Source organism: Sinohyriopsis cumingii, chromosome 19 (assembly GCF_028554795.1).
Source record: "Sinohyriopsis cumingii isolate HCF-2022 chromosome 19, ASM2855479v2, whole genome shotgun sequence".
Classification (NCBI taxonomy): domain Eukaryota; kingdom Metazoa; phylum Mollusca; class Bivalvia; order Unionida; family Unionidae; genus Sinohyriopsis; species Sinohyriopsis cumingii.
Genome location: NC_142979.1, coordinates 58,990,852 through 59,010,120, shown reverse-complemented (window position 1 = coordinate 59,010,120; position 19,269 = coordinate 58,990,852). Strand labels below are relative to the sequence as shown.

The 19,269-nt window shown below is 34.5% G+C and overlaps 1 protein-coding gene across 1 annotated transcript in view; it reads left to right on the top strand.

Moving 5' to 3' along the window:
* Positions 1-17,852, top strand: part of LOC149775781 (uncharacterized) — a 92,304-nt gene extending 74,452 nt beyond the window's left edge. Inside the window, exons 15-17 of the mRNA XM_089944129.1 lie at positions 589-1,056; positions 3,302-3,503; positions 4,913-17,852. Of these exons, the coding sequence (XP_089800255.1) occupies positions 589-1,056; positions 3,302-3,503; positions 4,913-4,919 (677 nt within the window). The 3' untranslated portion in view covers positions 4,920-17,852. The remainder of the gene's footprint in view (positions 1-588; positions 1,057-3,301; positions 3,504-4,912) is intronic.
* The last annotated feature ends 1,417 nt before the right edge of the window (positions 17,853-19,269 follow it).

The window sequence follows — 19,269 nt, the reverse complement described above, 5'->3', positions numbered from 1 at the left end:
TCTTCAGATTGAAGTGTGAAAATATTATGATGATAATTGTAATAAAAGTTTGTCTTATTTATGTTCATTTTTCCTCTGGCCATGAATGTATATATCTCTCTGTCATAACTGTCAAGTTTGAGTACATTGCAAATGAATGTGGTACCTTCATACACTTACAAAATTTGTTTGTGATACACAAGGAGAATTTTACGTGATGATAAGACATAAAAACGATTAAATATAAATATGTATGATGAGAAATAGAGAAGATGGTTTTAATGAGAGAACACACAGCACACAAACATGCCTCTCTCTGTGTGTGTGTGTGTGTGTGTGTGTGTGTGTGTGTGTGTGTGTGTGTGTGTGTGTGTGTGTGTGTGTGTGTGTGTGTGTGTGTGTGTGTGTGTGTGTGTGTGTGTGTGTGTGTGTGTGTGTGTGTGTGTGTGTGTGTGTGTGTGTGTGTGCGCGCGTGCGTGCATGCGTGCGTGCATGTGTATGTGCTCACATTTCATGCTCTGCTCCAACTTCTCCCAGTTCAGCTCAGATTTCATGTTTAGCTTGACTCCTGGATTATGTATGCATAAAAGTTAGTGTCTCTCACCACAGTGGTTGAAGAGGATCCAGTGCCTGTATCAAGTACAACAGTAGATGTCACACCAGATGAGGTTGATGGGATCAGAGAAGATGTCACACCAGATGAGGTGGATGAGGTCAGAGAAGATGTCACACCAGATGAGATGGATGAGGCCAGAGAAGGTGTCACAACAGATGAGATAGATGGTGCCGGAGAAGATATCACACCAGTCGAGCTGGATATGGCCAGAGAATATGTCACACCAGTCAAGTTGGATATGACCAGAGAGGATGTCACACCAATCGAGGTGGATATGGCCAGAGAAGATGTTGCACCGGAAAAGTTGGATATGGCCAGAGAAGATACCACAACAGTTGAGGTGGATATGGCCAGAGAAAAAGGAAGTGGCAGAGAAAAAGGACGTACTGCAGAGAGTGGGGAATTAGACTTGGATATGGAAGTAGAATCAGTTGAAATGGAACATGGAAAAAAAACATCAGGTTTAGTGTTTTTTTATGTACTTGTTAAGTTTTAAATTGATTGTACTTTCAGTGGCTCAGGTGTTAGTATTAATTGGTTTTGGAATTGGAAGAAAGTAGATAACCAGGAAAGTACCATTGTCATCAATAAGTAACTATATGGAAAACCAGGGATCAGATCTGTATTGCAGAGATGCAAAACAAGTATTTTACCACTGTGCTATCCATTATCCCATCTACGAGTTATACTCTGAACCTATGGTGCATTTACAGGGAATCAATGAATCAAACATTGACAGATGGTTTCAGCACAAAAATATCAGTTATCTACCATATACCTTCACTGGAAATTTTGTGGATGATTATATTTTCTTTCCGTTAATTTAGTGGTAGAAAATTCAAAGGTCAAGGTAATTGAAACTAAAAGAAGAAAAAAAATTTTTTTGCATAATAACTTAATTTTTATATCATGTCCCTTGACTAAAGTTTGTGGAGGGCTTGCACATGAAGCATGGAAAAGACCTATTCATTTTGAGGTCAGAAGGTCATGGTCATTGTCACTCAAAGAAAGATGACTTTTGCAAAAGAGTTTTTGTTTTCGAGCAAGTTCTGTGACCAAACATTGTAAAATGCCTTGTACATAGGGTAATTAGGAATCTTCTGTTTCGGGGGTCTAAAGGTAGAATGTAACAATGATGGTAAGTTGAATGAGATAATAACATATTCTGCACAGTATGTATAGCTCAAGACCAAATTCCTTGTCAAAAGATTAATGTCATTAGAACCATTTCTCAGTAATCTCCAGTTAATTATATTGTATTGTGCATTTGCTCATAAGTTGTGTTCAACTGCAAACTGCACACACCCAGATCTTCCATCAACTAATGTACTGGCAGATCTGGGTCTATGCACGTTTGTTAGGAGTATTCAGTAGAACAAACAACATAGACCTTGATCTGCTGTCACATTGTAATATAACAGATCAGGATCTTTGTTGTTTTGCAGTTTGACATGACTTACAATCAAGTATGTGTGGTATATAATATCCATCAGTGTCCAGTCAGCTATGTCCCATTAGTGGATGCATAGAGGTCTATTACATAGTGGGTCTGCATTGATGTATACATCATAGTAATATTTTTTCACATTTTTGGGTAATTTTGTACATTTCTCAGAAAATCTTGGAACAATTAAGCATAAAATCATGTGACATAGACCATTGGTGTCCAAAATAGGGCATGCGACTTCGATTTGTCATCTACCCCCCCCCCCCCCCCCCGCATCACATTGTACTGGCACAGTAGTTTTTTAAAACAAATTTCCATATATTTAATTTATTCACCTGCGAAGCCAGTTAAAATTCTAATATGGCCCATGTTTCAGAAAGTTTGGAGAACACTGACCTAGACAAATAAAAATTGGTAGGATTGTTTGGATTTTTATGTATATGAACTGAGTTGTTGTCAGTACTCTTTCTAAACTATACATTTCTCCCATGATTGAGTTAGCTCTAAACAAAAAGTGCCATTAGGTCATCAAAAAGGCCACTGCAATGCAATCACTGAAAATCTTTATTTTGCTACTCCTGCTGAATCAATGGTCATATGTGATTGTCATTGAAATACTTTATATAATGTCTTGAAAATGGTGGTATTCTGAAGTCCAGGATGACCACCATGTTATTACATCTAAGCTGGGGGCTCCAAGTGGCAGAGTGGTCTAAAGCATGCATGCTTACTGATCACGTGGGTTCAAGACTCAGGTTCAGCCAATGTATGTGAGAAAGCTTGCAAGTAGCTTCCCTTGGTTCTGCAGTTTTTCCAGAGAAGTAAACAAGCCAAACAGATGGCATGGACAGATATATATATAATATATGTGTGTGTGTGTGTGTGTGTGTGTGTGTGAATGACATGAGTATAACAACAATGTAGAACAAATAGATTTTTATTACTGAGTTTAACATGCCACATAAACTGACAAATCACATCTGACCTTACAAGTTAAGATTTATACAGTCAAATGTATGACATGGTTATAAGGCAAACCTTAGTTTGCATGAATAAAGTTTAGTTAAAAAAGTGGACTTATGAGTAAGTATATACAGTACATAGAAATTAGATAGAAATCCTTTCGACAGAGGAAATGTAAAAATTATGGGTGATCCTTGGATCAGAAACTCAAGTGTGAAACTCACAGAATAAGGTAAATGAGAGCAATTTTTATATGTTGGAGTCGACAGTGAAAATTTTGAACATTTAATTTTCAGATTCAGTGCATGGAAACACTGAAAAGAAAAAAGATGATGGAGAAGACAGTGATGATATTCTCTCACCTCGGATGTGCATGCATATTGACCAGAATGAAGTATGGGAAATCCGTGTCGACGAACTGCAAGGCCAACCAGGTGTTCAGTCTGACCTGCCTCAAGCAAAGATAAAGGTTGAAAATGAAGAGGAGGAAGTGGCAGGGTTAGTCAAGAGAAATAGATAGTCAGATGTTTTCACTATTGTAAATATTACTCCAGAGGTACTCAAAATGATGCTGCCACATCAGATAGCAAGAGACCTAGTTATAAAATAAAATATTTAAGGAGTCACAAGTGAAAGCTTGTTCAAACCCACCACCACCAACACTACTCCACCAATTATTACTCATTCCTGAACTTATGGTGTATTTCATTTCTGTATGTTCAGGTTGTAAAAGTTTAAAAAATCAAAACGTTTGATTGTATTATGGTGCTTAGGGTAATGTTTTAAAAATTAAACTTCTTTTTTATTATGATCAATGATACTGTTGAAGAGAATTTGCTTGTTAGTTAAGAATGATACCTGATAAAATTATATATTTAACATTTTGTAAGAAATTTTATTTTTGCCTATCAAAAAGGTGGAATTCATGCAATGTTGGCAAGCTCTAACTTTTCAATAGGCAATTGGCTCTGACCCTACACCCCCAACATAAATGTCCAAATGTCAAAAATGCGGTTGCAAGGGTCAGAGGAAACTTTGACAGATATCCCCACAAAAATCCAACCAAAATGGTTTTCAAAAATGTCGCATTCAGAGTTGTTGCCGATTTTCAGTAACCTTTTTAAAAATATATAAAACAAAGTTTACATGAAACTAATTGGATAGAATTACAGCATGAAAAATCAAGAACCATTTTTGTCTCAAATGTAAAACATAAGCAAGACATGGTCAATAGATTTTTATGACATTGTTGTTGGTGTTGGTATAAGTGTCAACGTTACGATTTTTGCAGTGGAGACATCTTGATTTGGTCTGTCTGTCTGTCCATCCAGAAAGCTTGTTAGAAAGATTATAGAACAACAACTAAACATAGACAGATGGAAATTTTGCATGGGAATTTGTTTTTATATGTCAATGACATGGTTACATTTTTAGGTTGTTACAGCATTTTTTCAATTTTTTTAATGCATTTTTGGAACTTTCTGACAAAAAAGAAAACCTTCTCAGCACAATTAACCAAAAACTGCATGAGATAGGTAAATAGACTTTGATGGGCATACATGTATTCATGCGTAGATGAAGTGATTATATTTTCATACCATTATAACAACTGTTCAGACTTCCTTCTTCTAAGATTGTTTTGAACTGTGGGTGGGTTGCTTTTTTGGTCTGCAGTGTTTACAAGGTTTTTTTCACATTTAAAATGGTTGTGAAAATTGTTTTTGTAATATTGATTTGTGTTCTTTATTTTTCATGAAGATATTTGTAAATCTGCTTGAAAACCAAACAAATCATATTTTTAGATTTAAGTATTTTATTGTGACTGAAAGTATTGAAAACTTGTATTAAGAAAGTTAAAGATATTTTTAGTATGTACTGTGTTAATGTTTTTTTTTCTTCTTTTTCAGCATTTGAGGACAGATCATTGTCTCCAGACATTACAATGGTTTCAGTTGTCACTGCACAAAAGAAAAGAATATCTTAAAGGTCAAAGTCAATTCTTTTTCATTAGAATTGGAACATTTTTTGTTCAAAACAAAAGAAAGATCAGTGACATAAACTTGTTTGGTGGATACATGCATAGTGCAGTATTTCAATAGATTCTACAACAGTTAGCGCTGGAGAAAAAAAGAATCCTGTTGTTGTATGGCTCTGGGAAGCTTGGCAAGGGTTAAACATGTGTAAGGGTGAAACAAAAATGATATAGAACTGATGAAATTCAGACACATATTTTTTAGACTTGCACATTTTCTTCAGAATTCCAGACCCCATATTCTTAAGACATTTTAGTGGATAAATGTTTGATATGATGCTTTATATACATCTGTTAAAAATTAAATAAAGTATTCTGCTTAATCAATGCACCCACCACCCTTCTTTTTCAAATATAAGCAGATAGATAGCAAAATTTGTATGCTTCAACTGGCAAATTGTATGCATGAGGTGTCCACAGACAGACAGACATTCAAAATAAAGCATGACCTTGATGGTGCCATTCTCTTTGGTCATTGGCAGTTCTACTCAATTCACAGGTATATCTCAGCAGGAGAATTACATTTCATGTGCTGTGTTCAGTTCCTAGAGCCTTAGTAATGCTTCTGTTAATGTATTGATTGGACCACATCAACAACAGATAAGTGTAATGTGCCTCAACAATACATTCAGAGAGGACTAGATACTTTGGCTGTTGTGGTCTTAAATAGATATTGTCTTGAGTTTGGCAATATGTGGCAACAGTATGATGTAGGAATCAAAGTTTTACAAAAATCTTTGGAATGTTCCATGACTTTGTTTATTCTAATAACTGTTACTGAGGGTCAGAATCTTCAGACTTTGAGCCTGAGCTTAAGTTCTAAGAAAAAAAATAACGGACCAGGGGTCATACTTACCCTTCATGGAAGTTAATAATAAATAACATACTCTTTTCATAAATTACCTTTTATATTGACACTTTATAGCCATTATTGTGCTGAGGTGCCATAGAATACTAATATAGCAGATCCCTGATTTATGCATATATTACATTCCAGGGAAACTTTATGTATGTCTGCTTCAGTCTTAATATTCGCATAAATCTGACATTCTGGTAAAAGTCGAATATGTGTAAATCGGTAGTAAATATTTTCCTACAGCTCACACAGGCTGATGTAAACTAGAAGACAGATTTAACCTCTGTTTTATTAATGGGCATTGTGGAATGTTCAGGGATATTCTGGAAATAAAACCTTGGATATGTTGGCAAAAATAATGTGTATTTAGCAACTGAAAAACAGTCTAAGTAATGGCTTAATATAATAAATTTTAAGAATCTATCACCTAGCCACCTAAATGAATCATTTCATGATGGAGTAAAGTCTTTATTTCCAACAAGAGTTAAAAAAAACTGGTAGCTTAAATGCACTTCATGTTATCAAAGCTGATCTTTAAATAAATCATCTAACAGTATTTTAAAGCAGTTGATTATGCTGCCCAGTGATATCGCTGTGCCTCAGTTCTTGAGCATTGTATTGATTAATGCTGCCCAGTGATATCGCTGTGCGTCACTTCTTGAGCATTGTATTAATGCTCTGCTGTGATATCACTGTACCTCAGTTCTTGAGCATTGTTTTGATTAATGCTGCCCAGTGATATCATTGTACCTCAGTTCTTAAGCATTGTATTGATTAATGCTGCTCAGTGATATCGCTGTGCCTCCTTGAGCATTGTATTAATGCTGTGCTGTGATATCACTGTGCCTCACTTCCTGAGCATTGTATTCATTAATGCTGCCCAGTGATATCACTGTGCCTCACTTTGGTGATATGAAATCAAAACAGCAAATGAAGATTGATTGTCATTTGTTCATTGAGGTGGCTAATGACATCTTGACTGTGCCTCTTACTGGTGCAGTGGAACCATGCTGTAAAACACCTCATTATAACATGGTCCCTCCTGTAACATATAATTATGGATACCATTTTGGGGTTAACTAGTTATTATATTTAACATATAAGTAACCTTACTTGTATATTGTATTATTTTATGGCTCCTCTACTCAACAGCGATCTGTTGAGGAACCACTGGACATACAATCACTATTTTATATGTTTTAGTAGATATCGGCTAATATTCGTCATTGCTTATGTGCTAGGATTTAGTTTTAACACTATTTATGTCTAGAACAATTGCCTGTTAGGACATTAAATGAAAGAAGCTGTTCATACATAGCTGCTATGAAATTGGCTGAGCCAGTTTATTTAAGGCGGAAGATTGCTTGCATCATTATTTAGTGGTGCAATGTTGAAGATTTGATTTTTGTCAAAATTTTAAAAAGATTGTTTCAGTGAGCTAGCATTGGCACTGGACATCATTTTGATATAACTGACTTGTTTGCATTTTACATTAAAATAAATAATGGGATTTGGAGGAGGCTTCTTACAACATTATTTTTTACATTCCGATTTTTTTAAATCAATTCAAAAATAATTTGAATGTTCTCTGCTTTGGAAAATGAAGAAAATATAGATCATCATGTTTGAAATAAACCTACAATGGCCTTTTTTATCTTAATATCAAACATGAATAATAGTGGTATCCAGATGCAGGTTAAAATTTTGCCAGGTACATGTGACATGATTAATTTTCTAAATAGATTAGTAAGCAAATTTACAAACGGATTTTATTAGAGCTCTTGACAATAAACATACAGGAGCTCTTCATTAATCACCTTTTCTATCGATCTAGTCAGTCAATCCATCTGTCTACCTAGTCATTTATAACCAACATAAACTGTGACCTTACACATAATTGGATGCCATATTGGTAGGTAAATTTTCTATTACATGTAGATGTTCTGTTTAAAGTTTTTTTCATTTCAGATCAATTTTGATGAGGTTATTTGCACCTTTTCCATCATTGTTAAAATTGGTACTATATCAGATTCTTGTTACCTGCATAGCTCAATAACTTATTCAGCCTATTCTGATGCAATTCAGTGTACTTTTATAGGTTTGGTTTTAAATCGAATTATGGTCTTCAACAGTTAACTTATATTTTCACATGAGATAACTCGAAAAACCATACAAATGGCTGTGTTTCATTTTGGCATGAATCTTGAAACATACTAGCATGTGCCTTACTCGTGTCTTGTTAAGAAGAATTATGGCATCCTGATTATTCTTGACTTTAGTTAACAAGAGTTGTAGCCCATGACTGTTCATCACTTTGGTTAAGAAGAATTATGGCCCCCTATTTGCTCATCACTTTGGTTAGGAAGAGTTATGGCCCCCTGATTGCTCATCTTTTTGGTTGAGAAGAATTATGATTCCTGATTGCTCATGACATTGGTGAAGAAGAGTTGTGGCCCATGATTTATCTTCACTTTGGTTAAGAAGAGTTATAGCCCCTGATAGATCATGACATTGGTTAAGAAGAGTTATGGCCCCTGATTGCTCATCTTCCTGTCTTTGGTTTTTGCATAATAGATTTGACAAAATTGTTGGATTTCAAATAAATTTGACATGTGGCTTCAGGTTTTTGAAAAATGAAAAGTAGTCATTTCCCACATTCCATGGTGTCATTTACAGGAGTTATGGCCCCTGATAGCCAACCTGGTTTCCACAATAAAGGTTTACTGAACTTTGCTGGATTTCAACCTGATTTGGCAGGTGGTTGTATATTCATGAAAACTTGAATTTTATTCATTGTTCCACATTGTGAATATGATTTTATTACTCCTGATTGCCCACAGTCCTAACATTACTGATGAATATCATATTTCAGCCAAAGAGAGACCTTGAATGAATTGCACTTCTAGCATTCCATTTCGTTTAGACAAGTTATGACCCCTAAATGACCATTTTTTAATAACAATCTTATGTATGTCCTACAGAATTTCAGCTGTTTAAAGTTTTCCTGAGTAAATTGTAGATTGCTGATCCCATTCTGATGTATCCACTGCTAATAGCTCATCTGATTGTGTTTAAAGATTTTTGTGTTCAAGTGATATGGTATTTTGAAAGCCATATTCACTTTAGACCATTTTATGGTACATTGTAAATGGATTTGCTTAAGTTACAAACAAGTTTTGATGGTTTATAGTCAATATCTTACTTTTTGTCATCATGTAATGTATAGCCTTCAGCAGCCAACTGTGCTTAGAGTATTTTTGTCAATTTTATATCATTGAATTTGCTATAAATTGGTTGTTTGCTCAGCTGATTCCAAACTTTTATTGATTTGTTAGAATGTGTTTTTATGAGTCCATGTTTGTCGAAATCCTGTCAGTTCCTAATAATCTGATCCTGTTTTACTGGCAGTTTTGTCCATGATGCCATTTTGCCATAGTATTCCACTGGATCACATGAGTTGGAACAAGGTATTTTAAACCATAAAATAAAGTCAGAGTATTTTCCTTGATGCTTGAAATAGTCCAGTGTGTTTATAATATGCTTGTCTGAAAAGTAGGGTCATCACTAATGAAAAAAGCTTAATAGTCATAATAAAATGGGTATAGATAGCATCTGCTGTTTGCCTTTTTATCTGAAAGGAGTTTGACTGACATGGCTGCCAGTTATATTTTGCATCAGAATTGAAAGGAGTACTTGTGCTTTTTTGTTCGCTCTTAGTTGTGATGTTTCTTGTTCAATTTTCGTGAAATTTTTACATTTGAAATATATTCTATTAATAATCAAAATTTTTATATGACCAGTATAAGGTGGAGTGTATATTTGCTATGATATTGTCCAGTCATCCATCAGTCTGTAACATATATTGTTTCTGCACAGCAACAAGTAATTCCACTAGCTATACAGTTAGAAAACTTTGAGGATGGCTTGCACTTGTGATAGCAAAGAAGTCTATCAATATCATGACCAACACGTCATGGGCAAGATCAGTCAGACTGAAAGAGGAAATATGGTGTCTGCTTAATAATGAGTTATTCACCATCCACAGTTTAACCAAATTTTATGGCTGACTTGCACTTGGGATAAGGAAGAAGCCTTTTGATTTTGTGATGAAAAGGACACAGTTCATGGTGACAGTTAAGGACACAGTTCATGGTGACAGTTACTGTTACTGAAAGAATAAAGATTGTTTCAACACTATAGCATTAGTTCTATGTCATATGTCTGTACAAAATGTGTTGGATTGCATGCACTTGGGGTAAGTGAGAAGCTTAGAGATTAGAGACAATGGTCACTATTACGTAAAAAGGAGAAATGGTTTCCAAACAATAACATTGGTTCCACCTCACAGACCAGAGCCCCGAGTGGTCTAAAGTGCTCACCATTACGGATCATTTCCATCTCACCACTGTCTGCGTGGGTTCAAGTCTTGGGCTTGACCAATGTGGGTACATAAGAAAGCTTGCCAGTAGCTTCTTGTGGGTCAGTGGTTCTTTCTGGGGGTTTTCCTGGGTTCTTCCTCCACCATTTATACTGGCCGTCATGTATAGCCTATCTTGTGCTTAAAAATGATGTTAAACCCTATAACAACAACAAGAACCTCACAGACCTGACCCAAACTTTGTGGATAGCATGAAGATGGGGTTAGAAGAAGCAAATCAATTTTGAGAACAAAGAGTGGATGGTCAAGGTCACTGTGATTGAAAGGGAAAAAATGGTTTCTGTACAGTCATTACAGTTATCAAAGTAAAGAACTATTTTTAAAAGAAGGTTGAATAGATAATGTACCATTTACATTACTCTCATTTCAATGAGAAAAATACCAATTTTAAATGGCTTCCTTATTAGTGAATGGATCATTCTTCAAAAGTCCTTGAGGTTGGTAGAGTCCACATGGTTCATACAACCTTGAAAATTCCTTGAATTTGAGGCTTTTCCTTGAAAATGTTTTGAATTTGAAAAATTGTTTTCTGCCCTGAATTTCTTGATAGACTCCTTTAATATTTCTATAAAACTATATAAATTTGTCCTAGAGAATACAAAATATTAAAAGAGTATAAAATATGTTGCTTTTTAAATTCAGAACAATTGTTAAATAGTTTCCAAAAGTAATGAATTGATAATGCATGAAGTGGGATAAAATTGGGTGGATCAAATGATGCAGGTAGTTACCAGGTAGAGAAATGTCCATTTACTCTAGCTTCACACTAATCAGTTATGTGTTCCCTCTTTTTTTTTTACCTATTTATGAAGTGATAAAGTAACTTTTTGAGACAGTTCAGTTTCCATATTTCCATTAGTAAAAATATTCCTTGAAAACATTGAAAGTCTTTGAAAAATAAGTATGGGTTTGTATGAATCATAGTCAAGTTTTACAAGAGTGAATAGTTTCTGCTGATTTCAGGTAGAAAAGAAACCAGTTAATTGTATCTCACCACATAGTAAGATAAGCCATGTTAATTGGTGTGTGTGTGTGTGTGTGTGTGGTCTTATCAAATATGGCTTATAATGGGAGAAATACTTTCATTTCCGTTTAAAAATTTGACAATGGGAAGTTTGTCCATGTTTGACATGAAACTTCTCGTCAGTGAAAATTTGCTTTTGGTAATGAAAAGTCCAGGAAAATTTTGCTTCTAGTAGTTTTTGGGAAACCTGCTTTTAAAGTTATTAAAATACGTAAACAAACTTAAGAGAGTTGTGCCTTGCTTAGCATAAATATTGACAGAAAATTGTGGTTTTATCTGCTTTCCACAGATCTTGAGTTTTGCCAAGGAACATTTTTAATGCCAAGCCACAACAATGGTAGATCATATAATGTTACTTATGTCCATCTGTCTGTCATGTTGATCAAATTGTGTGTTGAGATTTTTCAGGTAGTGTGGTTGGACATCCATGTTCAATAAATATTTGTCTAATTGTTTTTATGTTTTTAAACAACTGTATATATCTTATTTACATGCAGATCTTATTTCGTCAGACATGGCACCATAGTTTGTAAGGGAACATGAATAATTCCTGTGATACATGGGTTAAACAGTTGAAAGTCATGATCACTGAGATTGTTAGTCTTTTCTTTGTAAGGACATGATTCTTGTAAGGATGTACATTTTACCTGCATTTAAGGTTGAGGAATGAATAAAGCAACTTCTTCCCAAGTCACTAGTACATACAGTGAGAGGTGTGTTAATATGTTTTTTGATGTCAGTGTGAATTTGAAGAATACTGCTGATTACGGTTATACAAAGGCTTGAAATTGCTTCAGTAGTCGGCATGTCTGTGATAGTTATGAGCGGTCTATTTCATTCTGCTTGGGGTACAACAGCTGCTTCGGAACTCTGCGTTCTTCAGAAGACTGGAAATGATGCTTCCTCTAGGTTAAAGTAGTGGCAGGCAAGGATTTAAATTTGTTAAATTGTATGTACATTTTAAACATAATTACTGAAGTTTCATTGATGTTTTAATATCCGTCACAGGAACTATAAAATAATTTCTTAGACACAAAGGTCTTGCCAAAAACAAAGGTCTGACAAAACGATTTTGTATGTACTTTTAAAAAGTTGTCTTTAAGAGAGTTTTATTATGTATATAACATTCATTTGTTTATGCAAAATTAGTTTGTACCAGCAGTCTTATTCAGTTTTTTTTTTTTGAAAACCATAATTTCAGTTTAGAAAAAAATTGCACCAACCTTCAAATTTTGTATTTTCATTATCATGGCCACAATGAGAGATCATATCCATTAGTAGTCCCTTCATTCTGACAAATTATTGTGATGTACAAAAATGTTACATGGAATCAGGCACAAAAAATGGTGATCTATTCCGGTGTGCTAGTAACTATAAGAGATAGTCATATAAAGCTTAGGATAAAAACATCCTCTCGTCAAGACCAGGTACAAATTGTCTGTGCTAATGAAGACTTTAGTACGTACATCATCTCTTGGCTGATTAAATGCCGATTCTCATCTTCAGAATAAATTTGTGTGCTTCTTGTACCCTTGACAAATGACAAAGTTTGACAGTGTTTAATAGCCAGTGCACTAATTATTAATTACTTTTACTTCTTTGGCCTTCTTATTATCAGTGCGGAACATGCTGCAAAGGAAGCTGACTTTGTTGTTTGCACATATGCTGTATGCAGTGCAAACTTAATACTGAAATTGTTCCAGATCATGAAAACGTTATTTTCGGAGTAAAGACACTAGGTTTACTCTGACCCGTTACATAAAACGTTAAAAGAGACAAGCTTTGTATAGTAAATCGAGAAATTGCTCTTGATTTCATAATTGCATTTACAGTGTCACTGTTCAGTAATCTTGGCACCATTTTAATTTGGAGAAATTTTCCCCTCCATCAAGTTAAGGCTAGTGATAGGTTAGAAACCACAGTATATAATAAAATTTGATTTTTTAGTTGGGTCATTACTAGGGCCACCCAATTTTCAAGACATTTTAAGTACTGCTGTCATCTTCCACCAACTTTCGCGCAACAAATGCCATTGTAATCTATTTATAAAGCACATCATGTTGAGAAAAGAGTTGATTAGTTATAATTTAATCAGGATGATAACATACTAATTTTCTGATTATTTTTTGGTTAGTCAGAAATCTTCCATTTGAAATGGATCTTTGAGTAGTTTAGTCAGAAATGGAGATTTTACTGAAATGGATTACTTTGTACAAAAGTTGGCAAAAGTTGTGGAGATGTTAGAAATGTCTTCTTTCAAATACAGGTAGGCAGCATGAAAAGTAATTGTATACAGATATATTTGTTGGTGGCTTCACTTTGGCATGACAGTGTTTCAATAAAGTAGCACTGTCTTGAAAATACCAGTGACCACGGGCAAACTTGACCATATGAAAACCCATAAAATTGTGACATTCTCATTTTTAACTTCCAAGATATCAAATTTGTAAAGATGTGTGATACCTTATTGGAAAGCAGAACATATCTGCATTAAATTGGCTTACAGATTATTGAAAAATGACATTGTCAGAATTGTTAAGAAATAGAAGGCGAGGTGTGTAAAACTGCAATTTTTTAAAGTTACAGGCCTTTATTTGTATTATGCAGTGTATTTTATCTAAGGGTTGTGCATTAGAAGGATTTTAGACTCACTGTCATCACTTGAACATATTTGCATGGTCTAGTACCGATTTTCGATCAAGCTTGCCTTGGGTGCCTATAATGTTATTAAGATCATATGTAGTGTAATTTACAAGTGTCCTGTATAAAGTATAGTGATGACAGTGAGTGTGTGTGTGTGTGATTTGGATTTTTAACGTAGCTTTAAAAAAATTTCAGTCATTTCGCTACAATGTCTTCAGTGTGACAGTTTATAGTGATGTCTATCACTGGGACATCATGCCACAGACATGTAGCATGATGGCCCACCCAGTCACATTATCCTGATACCAGGCCGACCAGTCCTAACACTAACCTCTTAATGCTGAACCCCAAGCGAGGCAGCTGTTAGTACCATTTTTGTAAGTCTTTGGTATAACTCAGCCAGGGATTGAACCCACTACCTCCCGCATCCGAGGCAAACACTCTAACCACTAGGCCACTGGAACAGTTGTATGATGACAGTGACAAGTTTCCTGTATAATGTATTGTGATGACAGTGACAAGTGTCCTGTATAAAGTATAGTGATGAAAGTGACAAGTAACTGTTGAAGTTCAATTGTCCCAAGGCTGAGTGCTTGGAAACGACTGTCCTGACCATTGATAAAGTAAGTCCTATCTCAGAAGGATTATACTTTATGAAAATTGTCCTTGGTTTCTGGCACAAATAATGGCAGCCAGTTCTGAGAGTTACTTTTGATTGCAGAGATTGTCCCCCTGGATGGTGAAAAACATCTCTTGCAGTAGAAGATGGATGTTATCTATCATCTTTGTTTTTCTAGTAGACTTTATGAAATGTGGTAACGTCTAGATTGTTGAATTTATTACTAGTACTATGCATAATCATAACTATGACAGAAAAATGTTGGTCTTAGATTATTTACCACCAGCAGAAAGTTGTATTTGATAAATCAGATTGTTTTCTTTAAACAGATGGCTTAATAAAATATGTTCTTCGTTTACCCCACCATGATAATGATAGTGCTGATTATATTTATTACACTCATCCATCCATTTGTCTATCTGTCCATCCATCACGTTTTGGTTATGTTATGTGTTTCAGTCAATTTTTAGTCATTGTATGGCATCTGTGTTTTATGTACACATCTAGTTTTACTGTTCTTGTTTTGCTTGGAAAGTAGTTCCTTGAAATTTTTAACTCCAGTCTCAAAGCAGACAAGTTCAATAGTTAGGATCTTGTTGAAACAATTATACTATACAGTATACCATTAAAATTTATCTCTTCTTTTCCTCAAAACACAACAACAACAATGGGTTACAGAAAAATAATAATTATTAAGAACATGCAAGTGCCTTCTTTGAGCTATTGAATTTAATTTGGGATACCAGTTTTATTTCCTAGATTCCCATCACATAATGTATTATAATAGACCTCAGTGTAACATGGTTATGACTGTTACGACCATAGATTCCCATTATATAATGTAATTGTAATAGACATCAGTGTTACAGGGTTAGGACTGTTATGACCAAAGATTCTCATTACATTATGTAATTGTAATAGACCTCAATGTAACACAGTAATGGCCAGTATGGTAATAGATTCCCATCACATAATGTAATTATAATAGACCTCAGTGTAACATGGTTATGACTGTTATGACCATAGATTCCCATTACAATATGTAATTGTAATAGACCTCAATGTAACACAGTTGTGGCCAGTATGGTCATAGATTCCCATCACATAATGTAATTATAATAGACCTCGGTGTAACATGGTTATGACCATAGATTCCCATTAAATTATGTAGTTGTAATAGACCTCGATGTAACACAGTTATGGCCAGTATGGTCATGGATTCCCATTACATTATGTAATTGTAATACATCTTAGTGTTATGTGGTTATGGCTAGTATGGTCATGGATTCCCATTACATTATGTAATTGTAATACATCTTAGTGTAACAGTTATGGTCAGTATGGTCGTAGATGCCCATTACATTATGTAATTGTAATACATCTTAGTGTAACAGTTATGGTCAGTATGGTCATGGATTCCCGTTACATTATGTAATTGTAATAGACCTCAATGTAACACAGTTATGGCCAGTATGCTTATGGATTCCCATTACATTATGTAATTGTAATACATCTCAGTGTACTGTGGTTATGGCTAGATAAAATATCTTCATGGATTCCCATTAAATTATATTTATAGGTTACTGCATTTGTATGGGAAAATATGAATGAGTTTTTCAGATGGAATACTGCACGACCATGGGAGTGCAGTATATCCATCTGACAAAACAAGTTCATATTTTCCCATACAAATGCAGTAACCTTTTTATTATATGCTCATTTTTCTTATTCTACCTTAGGCTTAATTATATAAACAAAATACACTACAAGAAACAAAGTAACTGAATGTATGCTGTATTCCAAACTAAATACACAAGTACATATTCATCATTACACAACAACATTATTAATGCGCACATTACTCTGCGCAGATAAATTTGAACTTAATCGTGTGCTACACATAACTTTTGAAAAAAAATGAAGTTTTGTTCTATTTAAAATTGAAATTTAGATTCATATTGTGAATGAATGTGCATTGCAACAACTTTTCCATTTGATCTGGAATGAATAGATTTTGGTATTTTTGTAGATTTTACGAAATCTCGTGATTATGGACTGGATTCATCTGTGCAAATTCTGCATGAAATACATTGGATTGAAGTTGCGAGGGAGGAGTGTGTTGACATCTGCAATTGTGTTTCTGTCATTGTAGCGAAAAGTCAACAAGGAATGTGCCAAAGCAACTGGTATGTGCCAGTCCATGAAACATCCGTTTTAGTTCATTCAGTTGGTTTACTTCATCCACAGACAAATAAAATAAATCAAAAGTGCTGGCGTCTGCGTCCATTGCTTGTTTACAATAGAATGTAGTTCCTTTATTCAATATGAATTGCACGCTAGTTCAATATCGTAAAATACTGCACGATTCTGACAATGTAAAGTTAACAGAGAACAAAATGAGCATATAATAGAGTTGTAATGCACTTTAATGTAACAGTTATGACCAGTATGGTTATGGATTATGTAAATGTAATACATCTCAGTGTCACACAGTTACGCCCAGGAGAGTCTTGGATTCCTATTACATTATGTAATTATAATACTATTTGGAGTTCTACAGTAATGCATCATTTTACTGTCAGACTTCTAACACATTTGACTGTCAGCTGTCCTCAGAGAGATTTTACTGTCTGCAATATTCTAACACATTTAACTCTGCTGAATGTCAGCTGTACTGTAACATTTGATCGTCAGCTGTCTGTAACATTAGACTGTCATCTGTCTTCTAAGATTTTACTGTCAGCAATATTCAACACATTTAACTCTCAGCTGTTCTGTACAGTAACAAATATGACTAGGCTGTACTGTATTACTGTCATACCTAATAAAACACATTTTAGAAGATTGTATTGATTTTTTTAAAATCACTTTTGTCTAAGGCACTGCTTCACAGCAGATCACAAGTCTGTCACAGTTTCTCTAAGGCACTGCTTCACAGCAGATCACCAGTCAGTCACAGTAGCATCAAAGTTTTCAATTGTTTATGACAAAAAGTTGGATTGCAATGATGGAAATATTACAAATGTTTTTCAATCGTACAATTTGCAGAATGTCAAGTTAATGCGGGAAGAATGTTATTCTTTAGCTGCTTGAAAAATCTCAATTTTTTAAATTTATTTTATGCTAGGTATCTTTTTTCATGAATTTACATTTATTGTATGGTTTTAGAAAAGAGGCATACAAACAGATGTTTTGTAAAAATTTTAGTGTATATGTTAAATAAATGGCAATCCGATATATTGTTGCTTCTTTCTTTCTGCATTACAAGGGAAAGGATGGCAAATATTTGTCAGTGATGGAAAGTTTACATTCCCGTAAATGATCTGTGATGATCCAATTGTATTATGATAAAAATGGTCACCAGATCGCACTTAAAATGTTGGAATGTTTACATCCCATAAATGATCTCTGCTGATGCAGTAATATTATGGTAACAATGATCACCAGATTTCATGAAAAAAAAATCATAACTTTGTTTATTATATTTTAGGTTTTAATTTTGGGAATGGTGTTAAGTTGGTGGCTGAAACACTTGTTATGCCAGTATTGTTGATAATACTAAATAGTTAAAGTTATTTGGTAATGTTACTATTAATGTTCAGTATTCTAAGATAGCATATTAGATAAATAATGACAATTATTGGTAAGCTAATATTGCCTAAGAATGAACAAAAAAACTCTATCTTCCGTCAACAGTCGTATATTGCATGTAGTAGTTTGCGGTTTCATCCATGAAAACGTACTTCTATTGTAATCAGATTTGTCAGAGAGCAACTTGGCATAAATGCCTTTGAAGTTCATGCAGATATTGCTAATATGTCATCAGATTTCATATTTTATTGGCTGGAATACAAAGAAGTTCAGGTTTATGGGTTAACAAGGTCTGTCAGGACAAGCTATCCTGCTAGTCATATGGCAGATACACTGAGGTTAGTGTTTTGATTTTGGTAATTTCCATTTAAAATACATTTCCCGATCTTATTAACATTAGGAACTTAAGTTTACTACCTACAAAATCCAATCCTGCCAACAACAAAAAAAGTCTAGAAATGGGTGAAGATAAAATAGAGCTTTATATGAATCTTATGAGAGCTTATCTTTATTATAACTAAAAAAAATAATGACCTGGTTTTATTGATGGAATTTCGGTATTTTTTTACAGACTTGACTTTGGAACACCGCTTACTGAAATTATCACCCGATTCTTTAGGTGCAGAATTGAAAATATGGTTTTCAAATAGATGTGTATGAAACAATGACAGGACGTATGGCGTTCTCCACACACTCGCTTGCATCAAGGATAGTTCTGTTCTGAGAAACGGATCTGATCATGAGCATTAAGAAAGTTAGTGAATTTGTAATATCATGGTGTTTGCATGGGTTTACCTTTGGAGTTCTACTGTGGCGTGTTCTTGAGCAAGACACTGAAGTCTAATTGCCTTTGCACTAAATGTACATGCGTTGCTGTGCCATAAAGCACCAAACCAAACTATGCAAACTGAATTAGTACCGTGAGTCTCTATATACTGACATATGGCAATAACACTTGCACATTAGCTGCCATTACCATCGCCAGGTGGCGCTAGTTTTAAGATCTCGCTGTTGAACTGGCATTGTTCAGTGAGTCTCCCGAATATCCATCGATTCAGAAT